Source organism: Cervus canadensis, chromosome 15, assembly GCF_019320065.1.
Source record: "Cervus canadensis isolate Bull #8, Minnesota chromosome 15, ASM1932006v1, whole genome shotgun sequence".
NCBI lineage: Eukaryota > Metazoa > Chordata > Mammalia > Artiodactyla > Cervidae > Cervus > Cervus canadensis.
In genome coordinates, this window is record NC_057400.1 from 45,732,501 (window position 1) to 45,750,982 (window position 18,482).

The window sequence follows — 18,482 nt, forward strand, 5'->3', positions numbered from 1 at the left end:
CCAAGCTGCAATTATCAGTTGAAATTGTTTTCCCTTGGATTCATTTATTATACGAGCTCATTTTGGCTTCTAACAAGCAGCCAGGGAGATCATGTCATCCCTACCATTTGAGTTTGCATTCTCTAATCCATCCATGGGCTATAAAATGATGATTGGTTAGAAGTGGTGCAGACTAGTGGAAAAATGATTAGACTGGAACTTCAGAACACTGAGTTCTCCTCCTGGCTCTGTTTTCTGCCACTATGTGAAACTGGCAAGTCAGGTAAGCTTACTGGGTTCAATTTTCACGCCTCTGACCTGAATGGGCTAGACTAGATCAGGGGTTGGGGAATGATTCCTCTCAGGTCAGTCTGGCCCGCCACCTGATTTTGTAAATAAAGTTTTATGGAGGCACAGATATGTTTTTGTTTTTTGTTTACATGTTTCCTATAACTGCTTTCATAATTCTACAGCAGAGTTGAATAGTTGCTGGAGAGACTGTATGACTCACAAAGCTTAAAATTATTCTCTGGCCTTTTACAAAAAAAAAGCTTACCAACCCCCGAACTAGATCCTTCTCAGGTTCCTACCCATCTGTGTCATTGGTGCTATGTGATTAGATAGGGGGTGGTATTTTATGCAGAAATTCAACTTTTTCAGTTAAAGCCCTCAGGCAGACAAAAGGAGAAGGCAGTTATCCGTTGAGCAGTTGCTTGAGGTGGATTCACAGAAAAGGAAATCACAGCTTAGAAAGCAGCTCTAGATTCTGTCTCTGACATCTGCTGCTGCTTTTTTGTTGGGGCCAGGATGACTGGGATCGAATCTGCTTTCTTCTCTGTAACATGGGAAATTCCTGAGCTTGAATAAGGTAGCAAGAAAGGCAAGTTCTTCCTGCTTGCCTATACTCTGGTCTGCATAGAGATGGGGTCTAAGACAGTAAGCATATCTTAGGCGTTCCTTGGGATGCCCAGAATTCCACTCATCACCTGAGTGGGGAGCTCAGGCTTACAGCCCTTGCTGCACCCAATCACTCTATCTACGGAGTCCAATTATTGGAGTAATTCAGGGGCATTGATTAAATAAGCAGCTTCTCTAGAGAAGCCTGTAGTCTCAGGGGGGGATAGGGGAGGGGGAGCCAGCAACTAAACCGGAGTCCTCCAGGCACAGTCATGAGTGTGCATACCCATCGCAGCCCTCACAGTGCATCAAGTACCAAGGACCCAAAAGAATAAGACAGTGAACCAATGCGAGTGAATTATCAGGCTGCTTGAGACTAAATGGTGTCTCAGGCGGAGAGGTTCATTTTATAAGAAGAAAAGAAAAAACTCCTGGCTAGTGTGAGGAGTGTCATGCTATTTAGACTAAAAATAGCAGATGGGTATGAGGGCAGTAAATTTGTTTAAAATTGGGCATGTGAGCTGGCTAGCTGCTGAAAAAAGAGAGCTCAGGAAAAGGAGAGAAACATGGGGGGGGGGGGATGGGACCGAAATTAATGGGCTGGAGAGAAGGGGTAAGGGAGGATGGAAACAGAAGTAAAGAAAGCACCAGGAGGGATAAACGAACTAAAACCATACCATCGACTCATTTTTATTTGGAGCATAGGTTTAAAATTCGTTTAACTCTTCTGTCCTAAGCCTTCACTTCCCCTTTTGTTTCTGTTTGCTGTTTGATTGTCGTTTTCTCTGGCGTGAGTGGGTTTGTCATCCCAGATTCCAAGGGTTTGCCATGAGGCACCGGATTTGGATGTGATTTGTTACGAGTTCCAGGGGGGCTAACCCGTGTTCTTCCTCCCAAGGTGGATCGCATGTCTTTCCCCTGCGGCTGCACTAAAGAAGGCTGTAGTAACACAGCCGGCAGAATTGAATTCAATCCGATCCGCGTCCGGACTCACTTTTTGCACACAATAATGAAACTCGAACTGGAGAAAAACCGCGAGCAGCCAATCCCCGCGCTGAACGGCTGCCCCGGGGAGATAAGCGCGCACGGCAGCGCCATGGGCCCGGTGGCTCACTCCGTCGAATACGCTCTCGCGGACAATTTCGAGATTGAGACGGAACCGCAGGCCGCCGTGCTGCACCTGCGGTCGGCCGAGGAGTTAGACTGCCAGGGAGAGGAGGAGGAGGAGGAGGAGGAGGACGGCAGCAGCTTCTGCAGCGGAGTCACGGACTCCAGCACGCAGAGCCTGGCCCCCAGCGAGTCCGAGGAAGAGGAGGAGGAAGAGGAGGAGGAGGAGGAAGAGGACGACGACGAGAAAGGGGACAGTTTCGTGGAAGGGCTGGGTCCTCACGCCGAGGTGGTCCCTCTTCCTTCCGTCCTTTGCTATTCCGATGGCACCGCCGTCCACGAGAGCCACGCAAAGAACGCTCCTTTTTATGCCAGCTCTTCGACCCTCTATTACCAAATAGATAGCCACATTCCAGGAACGCCCAACCAGATCTCTGAGAACTATCCGGAAAGAGAGACTGTCAAGAGCGGTACCCTCTCGCTGGTGCCTTACACCATGACCCCGGAGCAGTTCGTGGACTACGCCCGGCAAGCCGAAGAGGCGTATGGCGCCTCCCACTATCCAGCCGCCAACCCCTCCGTCATCGTTTGCTGCTCCTCTTCGGAAAATGACGGCGGAGTGCCCTGCAATAGCTTATATCCCGAACACAGGTCCAGTCATCCGCAAGTGGAATTTCACTCATACTTGAAAGGCCCCTCCCAGGAAGGGTTTGTCTCTGCGATGAATGGTGACAGTCACATTTCAGAGCATCCTGCTGAAGATCCTTTGAGCCTTGCAGAAAAGAGTAGATTGCACGAAGAGTGCATCAAATCGCCCGTGGTCGAGACTGTCCCTGTTTAGTAGTTTAAGTTATTCTAAGACCAACTCTTCTCCTATTTAAAGCACTGTATTTAATTGGATTTCCTGGGCTCGTTGTGGTTTCAACTGAGGACCAAGAAAACTTGGCCCGTGGTGAAGCATCCAGACTGTATTTTGTTTTCTCCTTTCTAGCTATGTGACTGTGCCATTGCACAAACGCAGTCTCTATGAGGATTTTAAATGATTTCAGACTGTTTTGATAGAAAATGCTAATTTTAAAAAAAGCATATCTCACAGTTGCCTACCTGTCAAACTGTGTGAAACCTGCCAAGCTGTGTAGATCAGAGCTCCAAGTTTTGGATTATCGGGCCTGTGCAAGATTGTTAACTAAGACTGGGAAATAAGATTTAGAGTCCTAATTTTCGATATATCTGAAGATGACGGTGACTTTTTAATGTAAAAGTTATTATTGTAAGAAAAAGATTTAATTGCCCCCTGTGTATTTTATTTATGGTAGCTAGAAGTCATGTTCTGATGAAAACGAACTGCAGCATGTTCTTTTCAGCTGAAGATGCATAGTTAGTACCACCGAGCATGCCCACATGGATTGCCTCTGGAATCCATTCACGTTTTTATGATCATGTCTGATCAGATTTGCAAATACTTTCTTAAGGGTGAAATAGGCCTATTTTTGCTATTTTGGACAAACAAATGAGTCTGTATGTGCAGGTCCTTACACAGTTTTCTCTAAAGTTAAGAGTTAGGACAATCCTCTGGTGAGGGCCTAGTTCATTGCCCTCCCTCAGCTGACTCCAGAGATGGAGGTAGAAGGAATTGCCTTTCTTTTTTAAACACAGCATCATCTTGGTTCTTAGCTCGGACAGCACCTTCAAACTCTACGCCCCTGCATCAAAATGCACTTTATGCCCCTTCATGGTAACTTGTGAGGGGTGGGGACTAAGAACTCTTTGAGATGAAAAATTAAAAAAAAAAAACACACATTTTTAAAATCTGTAACTATTATAAGGTTCATAGAATTAAATAGAGGAATCAATCCAATGATACTTTATGAAGGAAAAATGACCTGTTTTCCTTCACCACTCTCAAGACCTAACTGGGTCAAAGCAGAGGAGGCTGAGAAAACATGGAAGAGACACAGCCTCAGCAACCAGCCTTTTTCTACAGCGTGATCAATCCGTCTCTACAAAAATGAGTGTCTAATGAAATTTACACTTAGTGACTAGCTGACTGAAGTGGGGGCCTCTACCCAAATACTCAACTAGGCCTTACTTTTCTGAAGTATTTTGATTTCTCTTGCCTGGGACAATTAGCAGAACAGTCCAGAATGCATTGAATACTTTCTAATTACCTCATGTTCTCTTATAAAAGGGGACAGATAGAAATAAAACATGCACTCCCCACCTTTAGATTATCTGCACTTAGTTCGTCGGAGGACTTCTAAGATCCTGTTTTCCTGTAAATTAGTTTAGGTAACTAAATAGTGTGTTCTAACTTTTTAGTTCCAATGCAATATGACTATGCTAAATCTGTTTCATATTTTTGACCTTCTATTGTTATGTCATTTCACATTTTATGCCTCTTTGAAATGTGGACATGCCTTGCTATTCAGTGACTGCATCACTACTTATTTTTTGTCTCTTAGACTTGGATGTTTAGAAATATGGATATAAATACATTGTAGATCTCAAGTCCTTAAAAAATACTATTTTATTTCACTGAATTTAAAAATGTTTGGTCTAGAGAAAGTCCTCCAATGGAAGAGTTTCTACTAAGACTTGACTTGGGGAAAACATGTTTACTTGGCAGCTCTTCCACTGTGCAGTTGGTTACAGCTCCTACTCTACCCCCACAATGAGCCAACCCAACCTTAGAACCATTAGTATTAACATTAAAGCAGCTTTGGGCTGGTCTTTATGGAGGTAGCAGTAATGGGGGCAGGGATGCTCCTTGAATGACAGGCCCTTTGGGCTATTCAGATTGGGGTTTTGCTCAAATCTTGATAGCATATCTCATGTTGTCTGTAAAATTACAGTTTTTAGTGCTTGATCTCCAAATTTTTCCCCCATCAATACAATCTAAAGAGCACAGGCCCAAAGAGAAAATGACAAGAAACTATTGTTCCTTCACTTGAGCACATGAAAAATCCTCTGTGCCATATTGATTAGGCCATTGCAAGCCTTGGAAATAGTTATGTGTGAAGCACTCAGCTTATGCTTGGAACATAGTGCGGCAGAGTGGGGCAGAGGTGTCTCTGTGTAGGATTGAAGGGTAGAATGCCAGTCTAGATTCTGAAAGGATGGATATTTAATTCAGTTCAGCTTTATTTTCACAAGAAGGTTGACACCTAGTTGTTTATGTTGGACTGGGTCTCTGTTTTGTAGCTTCATTTCCAAAAATATGCTTAACCTAGAAACAGGAAAACAAACAAAAAACAACTTTTTCCCCTATCTGTCTAATTGGGGTCAAAAGTCACTGCTACCCAGGATTAACCTTCCAGCCACGAGAGCTTCTGTTCCAAACGTTCATATATATATTTATAACCTAACCCCTCAATATTGCCTACATACACAGAATACCTATGAAAACACTTGCACACATGCCTCCATCAACACACACAGTAGGTGTAATACCACACATCAGAGAATGACAGATTTTAGGCCAATAACGAGTACTAAATTTTCCCTACCCTAGCATTTGGTTGGGTTTTATGATCTAAAACTGTGGTCTGGAAATGAAGATGATTTTTAAAGCTATATTTTAAATATACTGGTTCAAAGTTGTAAATAATACTAATGGTGGAATCATTTCATTGTTACTTTTTCCCAGAAAAGCTGAGAGAGCACAGTGTGCCATTTGACTTTTCTTTTTCCATTAATAGATCGTCTATTCAACAAAAAAATGCCCACATGCCAGGAAGGGCTACAGTTTTTCTAAGCATTTTTAAATGGGGACCAAGAGCTGAACACAGCCAGTGGATTCTTCAGATCTTTACGCGGAGACACAGTGGCCTGACCTGCAGCTGTTGTATTCCCCCCGTAGTATAGCTAGCCAAATTATAGTCTTGTTTTGACACACGGCTTTTTAGTCATTCACTGTCAATGGCAAAGCTTCATGCTTTAGTCCCTGTTGTTTTAGCACCAGCCCTCTACCTTTTATTAGGGTTTAATTCCCGGTTATAATCCAGGCCAGATTGATTTGCAAGTCAAGTGGCTGGAGCAGCTTGCATTTCCTTTGTCATTCTAGGTTTCCTCTGGGAGAAAGAAATCAATCAAAGAGCTTTACTTTTTTCCCTTCTCTTGATCATTGATTATTTAAGACATCAGTAAAATCCATTTGTCTTCTGTCTTTTGGTTAATTGAAGAATATGGTTACTTTCTGAAAGCCAGTCTTTTCTTTGTGGTGAAACAGCATTTTTCCCAGAGTGCCAATCACATATAAAATTTGAAACTAATACTTACTAATTAATTTTATTATTAAAGTCTTCATAATCGTATATAGCCCAGCAATACTGCCCCCAATAAAAACAATGAATTACAGAAACACTGGTCACACATTAACAAAGGAAAAAGGAGATTATAAATGATTATGTTCTTTAAAATTTTATCCTCCGACAGATGACTTCTAGGCAGAATTCTGGTTTGGTTGTCATTAAGCAAGGAAATGAATGATTTATTTCCTGTTAACTGATATATCACTGATTCTTTGGTTAAACTTCTGAAATTGTTGTACAAGTCAAAATCCTTTGGTCTTGACATATTTAGAATGTGTTTATCAATTCTTTCTTTTAACAAATACTTATTGAACACCTACTATGTTAAAGGAACTGTCCTGGGTGGTTAAAAAGAGGGGGAAACACTACAAATTCTAAGGGATTATGATAATGATGAAAAGTGGAATGAAATAATCAAGCCTCATTGCAGTCCTTTTAAGTTATGACTTTATAAAGTGATGTTAGAAAAAAACGACATCAATTCTTGTCTGACTACATGAAAACTGCAACTAAAAAAGATACTTCTTTTGCCTAAATTAGTAGAACTCGCTGGATCCTCCTACTTCCCTCTCTGTCTGAAATTTATGAATTAAATTTGGCCACAACTAGAAGAACTTAACCCAATGAAAAAGAGATTTTCACATAATTGCTTCTTCGGTGTTAGACCTGTGTAAGTTATATTAAATTTATGCCAGCACTCCTACCAGACAGTTTCAAAGGCAGGTTGACTCACATATAACCCAGGAAACCTTTCAGGAAACCTTTGAAGCAGCAATGTAGAACACCGTCACTCATTTCTGCTTACAAAGAGCCTATAAAATAGCTAAGCTTGAGTTCCTGGTTCCAACAGCATTGCCTTGCAGCTTGTAGAAAACAGGTCACTCGGCATCCTTACTTTTAGCCAGGGATTACAAACCATTGAATTAGCAGGTAGAAAATCGACATCCTCCAACGTTAAGAGACTGCCTTTTTAAAAGGTGCCACGAGACTTCCGTTTCTCCAAATACAGACTTAATCTTTCTCTTCAAAGTGGCATCTGCTCCTTGTTGTCTCAAGATAATTCAGAGTTCATTATTGTAGTCGGTGTATAAAATACCAACCTTAAATGGGAACTAGCTTCATGCTTTCAAAGGCAAGACAACTATAATTCAAAACTGGAACTAAGCTATGAATTCTTACCATGACCAACACCAAAAGCTAAAGCCTTAATCACTCTTAGTTCTAACACAAATTTGCAACTACTGATTACCTTATTCATTCTGAAATCTGCTAACTTGTGCTTGAGTTACTTAAATGCCTAAGCCGAATGCCACAGCTCTGCGCAAATAGCACAGCTCATCAGATGTTTTCTGTAGCATTAAAGAATGTAATTGACTTAATTTAACTGAATATCAGCAATTTGAAAACTCACTAGAATTATAGGAATTTTGGGTGTGCTGAGGATGGACTATAAGCTTAATAAGTTATGGTGTCTCCTAAGAATCATAAAGTTTCAGCTGAGCTGAGAAACTAGAATTTTATTTTACTAGAAAAACTGGATTCATAAATAGCAACCCCAAACCTAGAAGTTACAGTGTGGACCCTCACAGCCCAGTTGGTGTTCACATCTGTGACCTACTATTCCCATCAATTACATCTTCTTATCTAAAAATAATTTGATGCTTTAAAAAAAAATAATATGGAGCTACAGCATGATAAAAAAAACTATTTTAAAGATGAAAACACATTTTATATTAAAAAGACTGATAGATTCTTGTCAAAAGTCATGAATATGGAAATGAAAGAGCTCTTTAATATTTCACCTGCCAAATCTGTATATTGAATGTGATTATTTAAAACAGTTGTTTCCAAGTTTTATTTCAACCCTACAGCCCTCTCCTACAAAGGGGAGCAAGAGACTCCTCCCTTTCTAACAATGCATGTGTTTTGGTTTTTTTCTTTCTAATCAGAAATTCAAATTTAAAAGCGTGATGTGAGCTGGGTTTTACTTGATAAGCAGCCCTGGGGTTAGTCTAACTTTGTGCTGTCTGGATAGTAAGTGTAATAATGCCTTGATTTCTGTATCCTGGCAGTGGTGATTCAAACAGAATGATGGGCAGCAGGAAGGTCTGTACAACCAGATTCAAAACCTAAGCCAGTTCATTTTTTTATACAGTTTTTGTAATCTAACATATAGCCTGTGATTTTAGTAAATTCAGGTACTTGGTACATTCATGGAAATTGAATTTCAAAGATTTAAGTCAGGTTGTTGACGACTTTCTTTCACTTGTGATAAATATATCACTATACAGGGTAATTGTTTTCACTTGCTACTCTACACTTGCTTATAATTCAAGAAAAGCCAACTCTAGTGTGTCATTTATTTCATCTCATAGAAGCTTCTGGCAGAACTGAAGTTTCAAGAATGTAGAATTTATGTTGGACAATGCTTGTATTCAGCGTACTAATGGTGGCATTCCTTTCTTTGCATTACTCGTTACCATGGTGATAGTCAACTCAGTTCAATGACTCATTCTAGTGACGTGTGAGGCCGCTTAAATATTTTCAAGCTAATGTATATTGATTAGAAGGGTTTAGGAGAAGACAAATTTATAGTAGAAATTAGCCTAGCCTTTGTCTAAATTAATTTATATGACCTGTTTGAATGACTTCAGTTGTAATTTTGGAATACTTCTTTGTTAGGTATTCTCCTTACTCTTGGGGCTTTCTCCCAGTATTTTTATCTGGCTTAGCAGGATATTGCAAGTTATTTATTAATGAGTATTTTTAGAAGGGGAATTGACTTAGAAAATATCTCTTTAAAAATTGTCTAGGAGCTTCTATCACCCAAGCTCTTTATCAAGCTCTCCTGCCGTGCTGGGTAGGACCAGAAATGATCTTGTCAGGGGTGTGACCTCCTAATACAGTTTTGCTGTTGTCTCTAAGTAGGGAACCTATACAATATAAAAATGAAATTTCTAACTTTGTAGCAAAATTTATCCAATTTTGTTTTGTTCCTTCTTTTTATGTTGGCCACCAAGCTTTTCTCCTTAGCCATAAAAAAAGCGCCTATCTTTTAAGAAATTCAAAGATCTATATACCATTTTGAAAAGATACTTCTGAAAGAGAAAGAAGAAATGAAATCCTTATCTGAATTCTTCTAAAAAGGAAAACCCAAATATCTAAAACTATAATATAAATTACCCAAGGTTAGTTTTTGTTTTATTTTTAATTTAGTGTTGATCCTTGAATGTTTTAATGATACCCAAATGATTTCTGAATATAATTGATTTTAAATTTTAGTAGTTGACAAAGTCATTTCCTCTGTACCATAACCAAATAAGGTCCATCCACTGCCACAGGTTACTGTCTGTGTCTTGATTCATTAGGCACCAGTCATGCCAAACGGGTATCTCAGCATAGTTTCATCTTTTCAAAGATACTTAAAATGGCCAACTGTGTGTGAATAATGGAAAGTTTGAGATTCTTCTGTATTCTTCAAATTTTTTAGCCCTGCGGCTCCAGAGGTCATCTAACTCATCCATCTACCTCTAGGGAAGACTGTCACTCAGGCATGCTCTACAGGATAGATACCCATCTATTCTTAACATCTCTGGGGAAGATGGTTTCCTTAGCAACACAATCCAGTTCTTTTAGGCTTTTCTCACAGTAGGAAAATGTCTTGGCCAGTCTTTGTGAACTAGGCACCTGGCAACAGATGTGGTGATTTAGGCCATTGTCCTGGGAGCCTCAGAAAGTCGGATTTCCCTTACCTTTGATATTTGTTACATTTGATGATTCCCTAAGACTCCTAAGAAATCAGAGTTTTAAAAATAAAGATGTGGATACTGGGACAATGTTCAGTAACATGACCTGCTCGTGACAAATATTGCTATAGTTTTTGGTTTATTTTTATCTTCTTTTTTGTTTTGCCATTGCTATGATATCAGGAAAAGTGACTGTTTCAGATCCCCAGTGACAGATATCAGAGCTAGAATCAAGTGACTCTGCTTTTAAACTGCTCAATTTTCTGAGAAGTTACAGTTACAAAAAGGGAGCATTTTCTCCCTTCTTGCTTCCAAATAGGTACTTTCTCATTCATCTTTCTATTCCCTAAAATGACAAAGGAGAATCTCTAGTTTTCCCACTTTTTCTGGGGAATGGACTGGCGGTGGAGAGTCTGGTGTGGGATAGAATGACTCCAGAGAAAATACTCAGCCACCATTTGATCCCAGCCTTTGTCCCCATGTTCTGGAAACAGTGGCTGCTTGCCTTCTCAGGGTTCCACACAATGATTTAAAAATGTGTTGTCCTGACAAGGCCTGAAAACAGAAGGAGGAGTCCAGGAGGGTGGTGATTTTTTTCTGATTACATCACTTGATCCAAGCACCCCCTGCAGAGAGCTTTTTCTGTTTGTTCAGAGTTGCCTCCAGCTTGGAGTTAGAACTAGCAGGAAAATAAGGAGCACCCTGGAAATCAATGTCTCCTCTCTCTATGGGATTTTTTCCAGTCTAGGTACAGCTGCTTAACTCCCCCAACTCAGATGATCTTATGAAATGACAGCCACATCCATGTGGTTGCTCCCCATAAATAACATTAGGGGAAATAACCTTTTTTTGCTTTAAAAAAAAAAAAAAAAACCAACCTATAGATTGCTTATGTAAAGAATGTTGAATCATTTGGCCCATGTTTTAATTGACTCTAGACACCTCTATGGAAATAAGTCTGAGGCGTAGTTTGTGAAACATGTTTCAAAAGTGTTTGATGTAAAATAAATGCTAGACATTTACAGTACAGAAATAGTTTTTAAAAAAAAAATGTAGATTACAACTCTGTTCCTAAGAACCTCAGCCTTTATCGTGTCTTAGTAAAGCTGATCTGCTTTCATTTTAGTTTATTGCATTTCTGGTGTAATAGCCTCTTAAGATAGAACTATTAATACATATGTACTGGTTAATGCCTGTTAATGCAGAAAATGGCACTTTGTTATTTCAATGTGTTTCCCTCAGTGTCACAGGGTATAACAGTTTAATAGGAAAAGGTCATCTGACATTGGTCAAAAATGCATTCTCCCCATTTAAAATGTGTATGTATAATTGGTTGCATAGGCAAATGTCACCTTTTGCAGTATCTTTATCTTGATCATAGTCTTAGACATCAACTGTGTGTCCACTTTCCAGCTGCCATAGAAATTTGGTACATTTGCAAATTCTGGTGAAATTTTGTAAGCTGAATGTAATGGTAGAGCAAATGATCCAAAGCACTTGGGTGTTATCCTTCAGTCTACATTGAACCATTCGGACATTGGGAATGGTCTTTACACAAGGGAAGTCTTTTGAGAGTATTTGTGGGGTTTTTTGTTTCTTATCTGTTGGATTTCTGGCAAAAAAAAAGTAATCTAAACACAGTGGGATCAATTCACCATATAACATTTTCTATATTGTGATTGGTTTTATCTTTTTGTTGACTCCTATTATGACCTTTACTCAATTTCAACAATATTTCAATAGATACTTTATTACTGTTATGCTCAATATAATCACTTAGAAAGGTTGACAGGAAGAAAATCAAACTACAATTCATACATCCCTTCACTTTACACTAAGACATCATGTTGTATGTCACATAGTTTCCAGATTGATTTCTCTTGTGTATAAGTTATAACATCAAAGATGCCAAAGGGTATATAAAATAAGCTACAGTAATAGTCAACAGAACTTAACCTGGACCTTATGTTGTAATAATTTATTCATATTAGCTGTAGTCTTCTGTATTTATATTTTCAGTATTTATTATGAATGACATGGAAATTCGTGTATTTATTGTGGCTTTTTATTGCAGTGTGTATATATATATATATATTACAAATAAGCATTTTTAAGTCTTATCCTTAAGTTTCTTTTACTAGTGGCACTTGTATTATGCTGTACTTTTTATTATATATTGTACAAATATCTTGTCCATTTGTTTGCAGCAGAGTAAAACCAGTTTCTAAATTGTATCTACTGTTGCATTTTGTGTAAATCCTTTGTTCTTACCTTCAAAGCAGTCACACACATACAAGAATACCTCCCTCCTTCGGTGTAACAGATACATTCCTGAAAAGTTGTGTGTGAAGCCAGTTCCTGTGAAATGACTCAAAGATGTGCTAACTCTACTGTGATTGATCTCTAAGTGAAGATGCTTAATAACATTTTTCTTCCTCAACTGTATTCAACCCTTTCATCAAGTAATGACATGTAAACAAATATGAGGGCCAGAGAGGAACTTCCTGTTCCAATGAAATTGGGGAGGATATTTTTACCAAGGCAAATACGATCTTTTGTAAGTAGTATCCTGCAATTCACCTGTTTAGTAGTATTTGTGTTTTGCTTTGCTTGAAGCAGAATCTATGTGATTTGGTATTTAGAATATGTGCACATACGTACACATATATGCCTATCTGTTTAATCATGCTGACTCAAGGTAACTAAACTTCTTTTTATTGGCAGTAGAATGAAGAGAAAAGAAAATGGATCCTTCCTAATTTCCTATTATGTACAGGTCACTGTCTTCGAACAACTTGTTTTTCTTACATTTGAACACTGTATCTATATTTTTGAAAGTTAAATCATAATATGTGATTGATCACCCCTGAACACAAATTTGATCGCATGGCTCACTTACTTAAAAAATCTGTGGAGTTCCTTCCTCATTGTTGACAAGATAAAACACAAACTCTTTGGAATGTCCCCAGGACTTCCCTGATCGCTCAGTTGGTAAATCTGCCTGTAATGCTGGAGACCTGGGTTTGATCGCTTGGTTGGGAAGATCCCCTGGGAAAGGAAAAGGCTACCTACTCCAGTATTCTGACCTGGAGAATTCCATGGACTGTATAGTCCATGGGGTCGCAGAGTTGGACATGACTGAGCGACTTTCACTTTTGGAATGTCCCCACGAGGTGAGGTAAGATCTGGATACAGCAAATCTCTCTAGCTGTTTTACTTATCAGACTGTTTGTTCCACTGCCCACAGACAGACGACCTAGACTTTGCCTTTGTTGTTTTTGTTCAGTTGCCCAGTTGTGTCTGACCCTACTACACTAGTTTTTCTCTGCCTCCTCCTTTGCCCAGAATATACACCCAGCAACTGCATCCTGACAGCACAATTCTAGTGAGTACTTACTTTTTGAGCAAAAACTCAAATGCCCCTTCAAACTTCATGTTGCCTTTCTGAATCTCCTGAAGATGGATGGCCTGCTCTTTTATGCTAAATGCAGATGCTACAGGTGACGCTAGTGGTAAAGAATCCACCTGCCAGTGCAGGAGATGCAAGAGATGCAGGTTCCATCCCAGGGTCGGAAAGATCCCCTGGAGTAGGAAGTGGCAACCCACTCCTGTGTTCTTGCCTGGAAAATTCCACGGACAGAAGAGCCTGACGGGCTACAGTCCATGGGGCTGCAAAGAGCCGGCAGCCTACATGACAGTAACAACACAGCTCTTCCAGTCTCACTGAGTTTATTTCCCTATTTACTCCCTCTGCAGGACTCCCTGAGAACCAAAACGTGTCTTTTTACTCACCATGTCCTTGGCATCCAACTTAGCACCCAGAATATAGGAGATGCTTAAAATATGTTTACTGACATATGTGCAGTACAGATCTGAGTGGTGCGTTTGCAGGAGTTCAGATGAAGGAAGGATGGCTGTCTGAAAGGGTGGAGATGGGGTCAGATTCAGCAGGAGGAAGAAATTTTACTGGTAGGGGACATCCAGATTCCAAGATGTGGGATGGCTTGGGGAAGGACTGAGTCAGGACCAGGTCACCCTCTTCTGTGCAGACTAGAAAGATGCTGCTAAGAGCAGATGATATACCTTGAGGGAAAATGAGCAATCCGATGAGGAAAATCTATTCAGATGTTGCAAAACTCTGAAGACTAGTCTGGAGAGTCTTTCTTTTATCCTTAGGGAAGGAGGGAAATCTTGAAGGTATTAGAAGAGGAGGTTCAACCAAGTAAGAGTGATGCTTAACAGTGAAAGCACTGTGGTTGCAGGACACAGACAGTTTGGGAAGATGGGAATGCCAGAGTAAAAATCTTCCTTGTAGCTATTGAAGTCACTACTCATTAATAAAATCACTGTCAAGGACCTACTATGTTTAGGACATTTCACTAGATTACAAGGGGGCAGCATGAACAAGATAGGTCCCCTCCAGACAAGCAAGGACAGGGATCCAGACGATTATGGCAAAGAAAAGGCTGGTTCTTTGAAAGCCTTCTTGGGTGAGAGAGATTAAAAGCAGCAAAAAGATGATGACTCAAGACACTACAGGTGGAGAATTTAAGTGAACAGGGGAGAATTCAAGTGAATAGATGCATCATGAACAGAAATTAGTGTTATAAGGAGGTGTGTTCATTTTGGATAAGGATTGTTGCTGGAATACTCAGTGAAAATACCAAATGAACAGAAGGAAATAGTGATCTAGAACTTAGATAAAGATGCGAGATTGAGAGTGAAATGGTGTCTAAAGAGGTAACTAGAGAGAGAGAAGAGAAAGGTACAAGAAGACTGAACCTCTCAGAAGCTGGGGCTGCAGGCTCTGCTTTCCAGCAGAAATGCTGAGACGCAGTTTAGCAAGCAGGATTTTCCTTAGGGACCGATGCTTGTGAAAGCTTAGGGAGGACACAGGTGAGGAGGAGGGAGAAATCAAGCTACAAAGCAGGTCCAACAAAGCCCCAGCCAGCCATCCCTAGTTGGGTGCTGGACTAGAAAGGGCTTCTCCAAGCCTGGGGGCTGAAAATGATTGGACCTTTATACCCACCCCACAATCAGTCACTGGACGTGGTTCCCCAGGAAGGGAGTGCTCTGGGGCAAGCTGGTGCTCTGTAGTAGAAATGCCCAAAAATAGAGTTGCAAGCTGGAAACTACTGAGCACTCTCAGAATCTGGGGAAGCCCTACCCTGGAGGGGAATTCTTGAAGGTGACAACTTTGTGTCTTCCACAGACCACAACTCAGACCCACCTCTTCGTTTAAATTTCAGGGAGCAGGCCTTCTGGGATTCAGGAAAACTTAGAACTTGGTTAGCAGAATGAGCTACAGCTTTTGCCACTGCGGATGGTCTTAGAACCCCCACCAATATGCATCATCTCCCTCGTTCACTATACATTCTACTTTTTCCTCAGCTTCAGCAACCACTTCTGCTAATCTCTGTGGCTTCCTTGGTGGTAAGACCCAGACCCAGGAGGCATCTTAATAGATATTTCTTCCTGTTCCCACTGTATAACAGTAAACCTATCTCTTCCTGGTGATCAAGGTCAATTACTTCTACTAGGATGGTAACTCCTCCCTGCCCCAAATGCCCAGGCAGCAGCTTAGAGTCTACAGGAATTTTTCAGTTCAGTTCAGTTCAGTTGCTCAGTCGTGTCCGACTCTTTGCGACCCCTTGAATCACAGCATGCCAGGCCTCCCTGTCCATCACCAACTCCCGGAGTTTACTCAGACTCATGTCCATCGAGTCAGTGATGCCATCCAGCCTTCTCATCCTCTGTTGTCCCCTTCTCCTCCTGCCCCCAATCCCTCCCAGCATTAGGGTCTTTTCCAATGAGTCAACTCTTCGCATGAGGTGGCCAAAGTATTGGAGTTTCAGCTTCAACATCAGTCTTTCCAATGAACGCCCAGGACTGATCTGCTTTAGGATGGTCTGGTTGGATCTCCTTGCAGTCCAAGGGACTCTCAAGAGTCTTCTCCAACACCACAGTTCAAAAGCATCAATTCTTTGGTGCTCAGCCTTCTTCACAGTCCAACTCTGACATCCATACATGACCACTGGAAAAATCATAGTCTTGACTAGATGGACCTTTGTTGGCAAAGTAATGTCTCTGCTTTTTAATATGCTATCTAGGTTGGTCATAACTTTCCTTCCAGGAGTAAGCATCTTTTAATTTCATGGCTGCAATCACCATCTGCAGTGATTTTGGAGCCCCCCAAAATAAAGTCGTCTGCCGTTTCCACTCTTTCTCCATCTATTTCCCATGAAGTGATGGGACCAGATGCCATGATCTTAGTTTTCTGAATCTTGAGATTTAAGCCAAGTTTTTCACTCTCCTCTTTCACTTTCATCAAAAGGCTTTTTTTTGCCATAAAGGTGGTGTCATCTGCATATCTGAGGTTATGGGAATCTTTAGTCCCCTGATAAAAGTGTGCCCACTTTGAGAACTGGGACCTCTAGCCTGGCAGAGCCTATAGAGTTGTAGAGTAGGACGCACAGTTTTCCCCAGTGGGTCATGTTAAGTGGGGCCCCTTCTGCTTTCACCCTATGGAAGAAACACCTGGGTTCCTAGACCCATGTGTTCTTTCTACTGGGGATGTAACAGTATATAAAGGTCCAATGTATAGACTATATAACCCCATCCTATAGAATTTCACCTCCAAACTTGCACTCCAGCCGTACCTTTAGCAGGCCGGTCAGCCCTCTGTCCGGTCGGCAGCTTCTGAGTCCATGATATGGCCAGTGAAAGCTCACAGTAACAAGCCCACTACACACTTCCTTTCCTATAAGTTAGTTCACTGTTCTAATATGGTGTGATATGGGGTCTCATATGAGCAGATTAAATATACTGTAAGCCTTGTAGCTAAGAAAAGCAAAATCAGACTTGGAATATATATATATATATATATATATTTAAGTTAGAAGCAAACAACAGCAGCAATGAAAAACAACCTCTTACCCATCTAGGATGTAGGAAGTCCAGTGTAATTAATCTGCCAGTAAGTGTCTGGTTAAACTTCTGGAAAAATAGCATCATATCGAGGGCTTACCATAACGAGTCTCTGTTGCTGGCATTTTGTAGTTTGGGCAGCAGTGGTAGCTCTATCTACCTTGGTAAGTGGGAGGTTGTGCCCAAGGGCCCAGCATCACTTTCGTGTCTCCCACTGCTGCCCAATTCGTGGGCCTATCACGGCAGCACTGAACTAGACAATGGCTGAGGCTCACTGCTGTTAGCTGGCGAAGTTTTTCTGCCTACATCAGCGTAATGTGAGCCACAAGGGTGAGTTGCACATACAACTTTATGTTTTCTAGTAACTGCATGGAAAATAATTTTTAAAAAAATTCAAAATATTTTTATTCACCCTAATATAAAAAAAAATCATTTCAATATGTAATCAACAACAACAACAACAGAAGACATTTTACATTCCTCTTTTTTTGTACTCCTAAATCTTTGAAGTCCAGTATTTTCACTAACAGCATGTTTCAGTTTGGACAAGCCACATGTGGACAGTGGACAGAGTAATAGGCAGCATGGGTCCATAGTGCCATTTCGTGGCCCTTCTGCCATGGATGCTGTCTGGTCAGTGTTAACATGAAATACCACAATCCTCACACTGTGTGCCCACTGCCATATGCCCACCCACACCATCCCACCCCAGACTTCCTTTTTCCTAATCTTCTGATCTCTCTCATCTCAGGGCCCCGACTAATCAGCCAGGCCATTCACTTCTGTTCATGATCCATATATCATAACAGAGCCATTTTCCCTTCCACACCAGAAAACCAGGTGCACCACTGATGTTCTGCCCATATGAAAGGTCTTCCCCAGCTACTATTTTTCAAAGCTAACCTTGAGTGACACCACCCTTATGGCAGAAAGTGAAGAAGAACTAAAGGACCTCCTGATGAAAGTGAAAGAGGAGAGTGAAAAAGTTGGCTTAAATCTCAACATTTAGAAAACAAAGATCATGGCATCCAGTCCCATCACTTCATGGGAAATACATGAAGAAACAGTGGAAACAGTGGCTGACTTTATTTTGAGGGGCTCCAAAATCACTGCAGATGGTGACTGCAGCCATGAAATTAAGAGACACTTACTCCTTGGAAGGAAAGTTATGACCAACCTAGACAGCACATTAAAAAGCAGACACATTACTTTGCCAACAAAAGTCCATCTAGTCAAGACTATGGTTTTTCCAGTAGTCATGTATGGATGTGAGAATTTGACTATAAAGAAAGCTGAGCACTGAAGAATTTATGCTTTTGAACTGTGGTGTTGGAGAAGACTCTTGAGAGTCCCTTGGCCTGCAAGGAAACCCAAACAGTCCTAAAGGAAATCAGTCCTGAATATCCATTGGAAGGACTGATGTTGAAGCTGAAGCTCCAATACTTTGGTCACCTGATGTGAAGAGCTGACTCATTTGAAAAGGCCGTGATGCTTGGAAAGATTGGAGGCGGGAGAA

At 40.8% G+C, this 18,482-nt stretch overlaps 1 protein-coding gene across 4 annotated transcripts in view; it reads left to right on the forward strand.

Annotated features, from left to right (window-relative positions):
* Window positions 1-12,273, forward strand: part of CSRNP3 (cysteine and serine rich nuclear protein 3) — a 196,145-nt gene extending 183,872 nt beyond the window's left edge. For all 4 annotated transcript variants that reach the window (XM_043488094.1, XM_043488092.1, XM_043488096.1 and 1 more), the window contains one exon: window positions 1,775-12,273. In XM_043488094.1, coding sequence (XP_043344029.1) covers window positions 1,775-2,824 — 1,050 coding nt within the window. In that variant the 3' untranslated portion in view covers window positions 2,825-12,273. The remainder of the gene's footprint in view (window positions 1-1,774) is intronic.
* The last annotated feature ends 6,209 nt before the right edge of the window (window positions 12,274-18,482 follow it).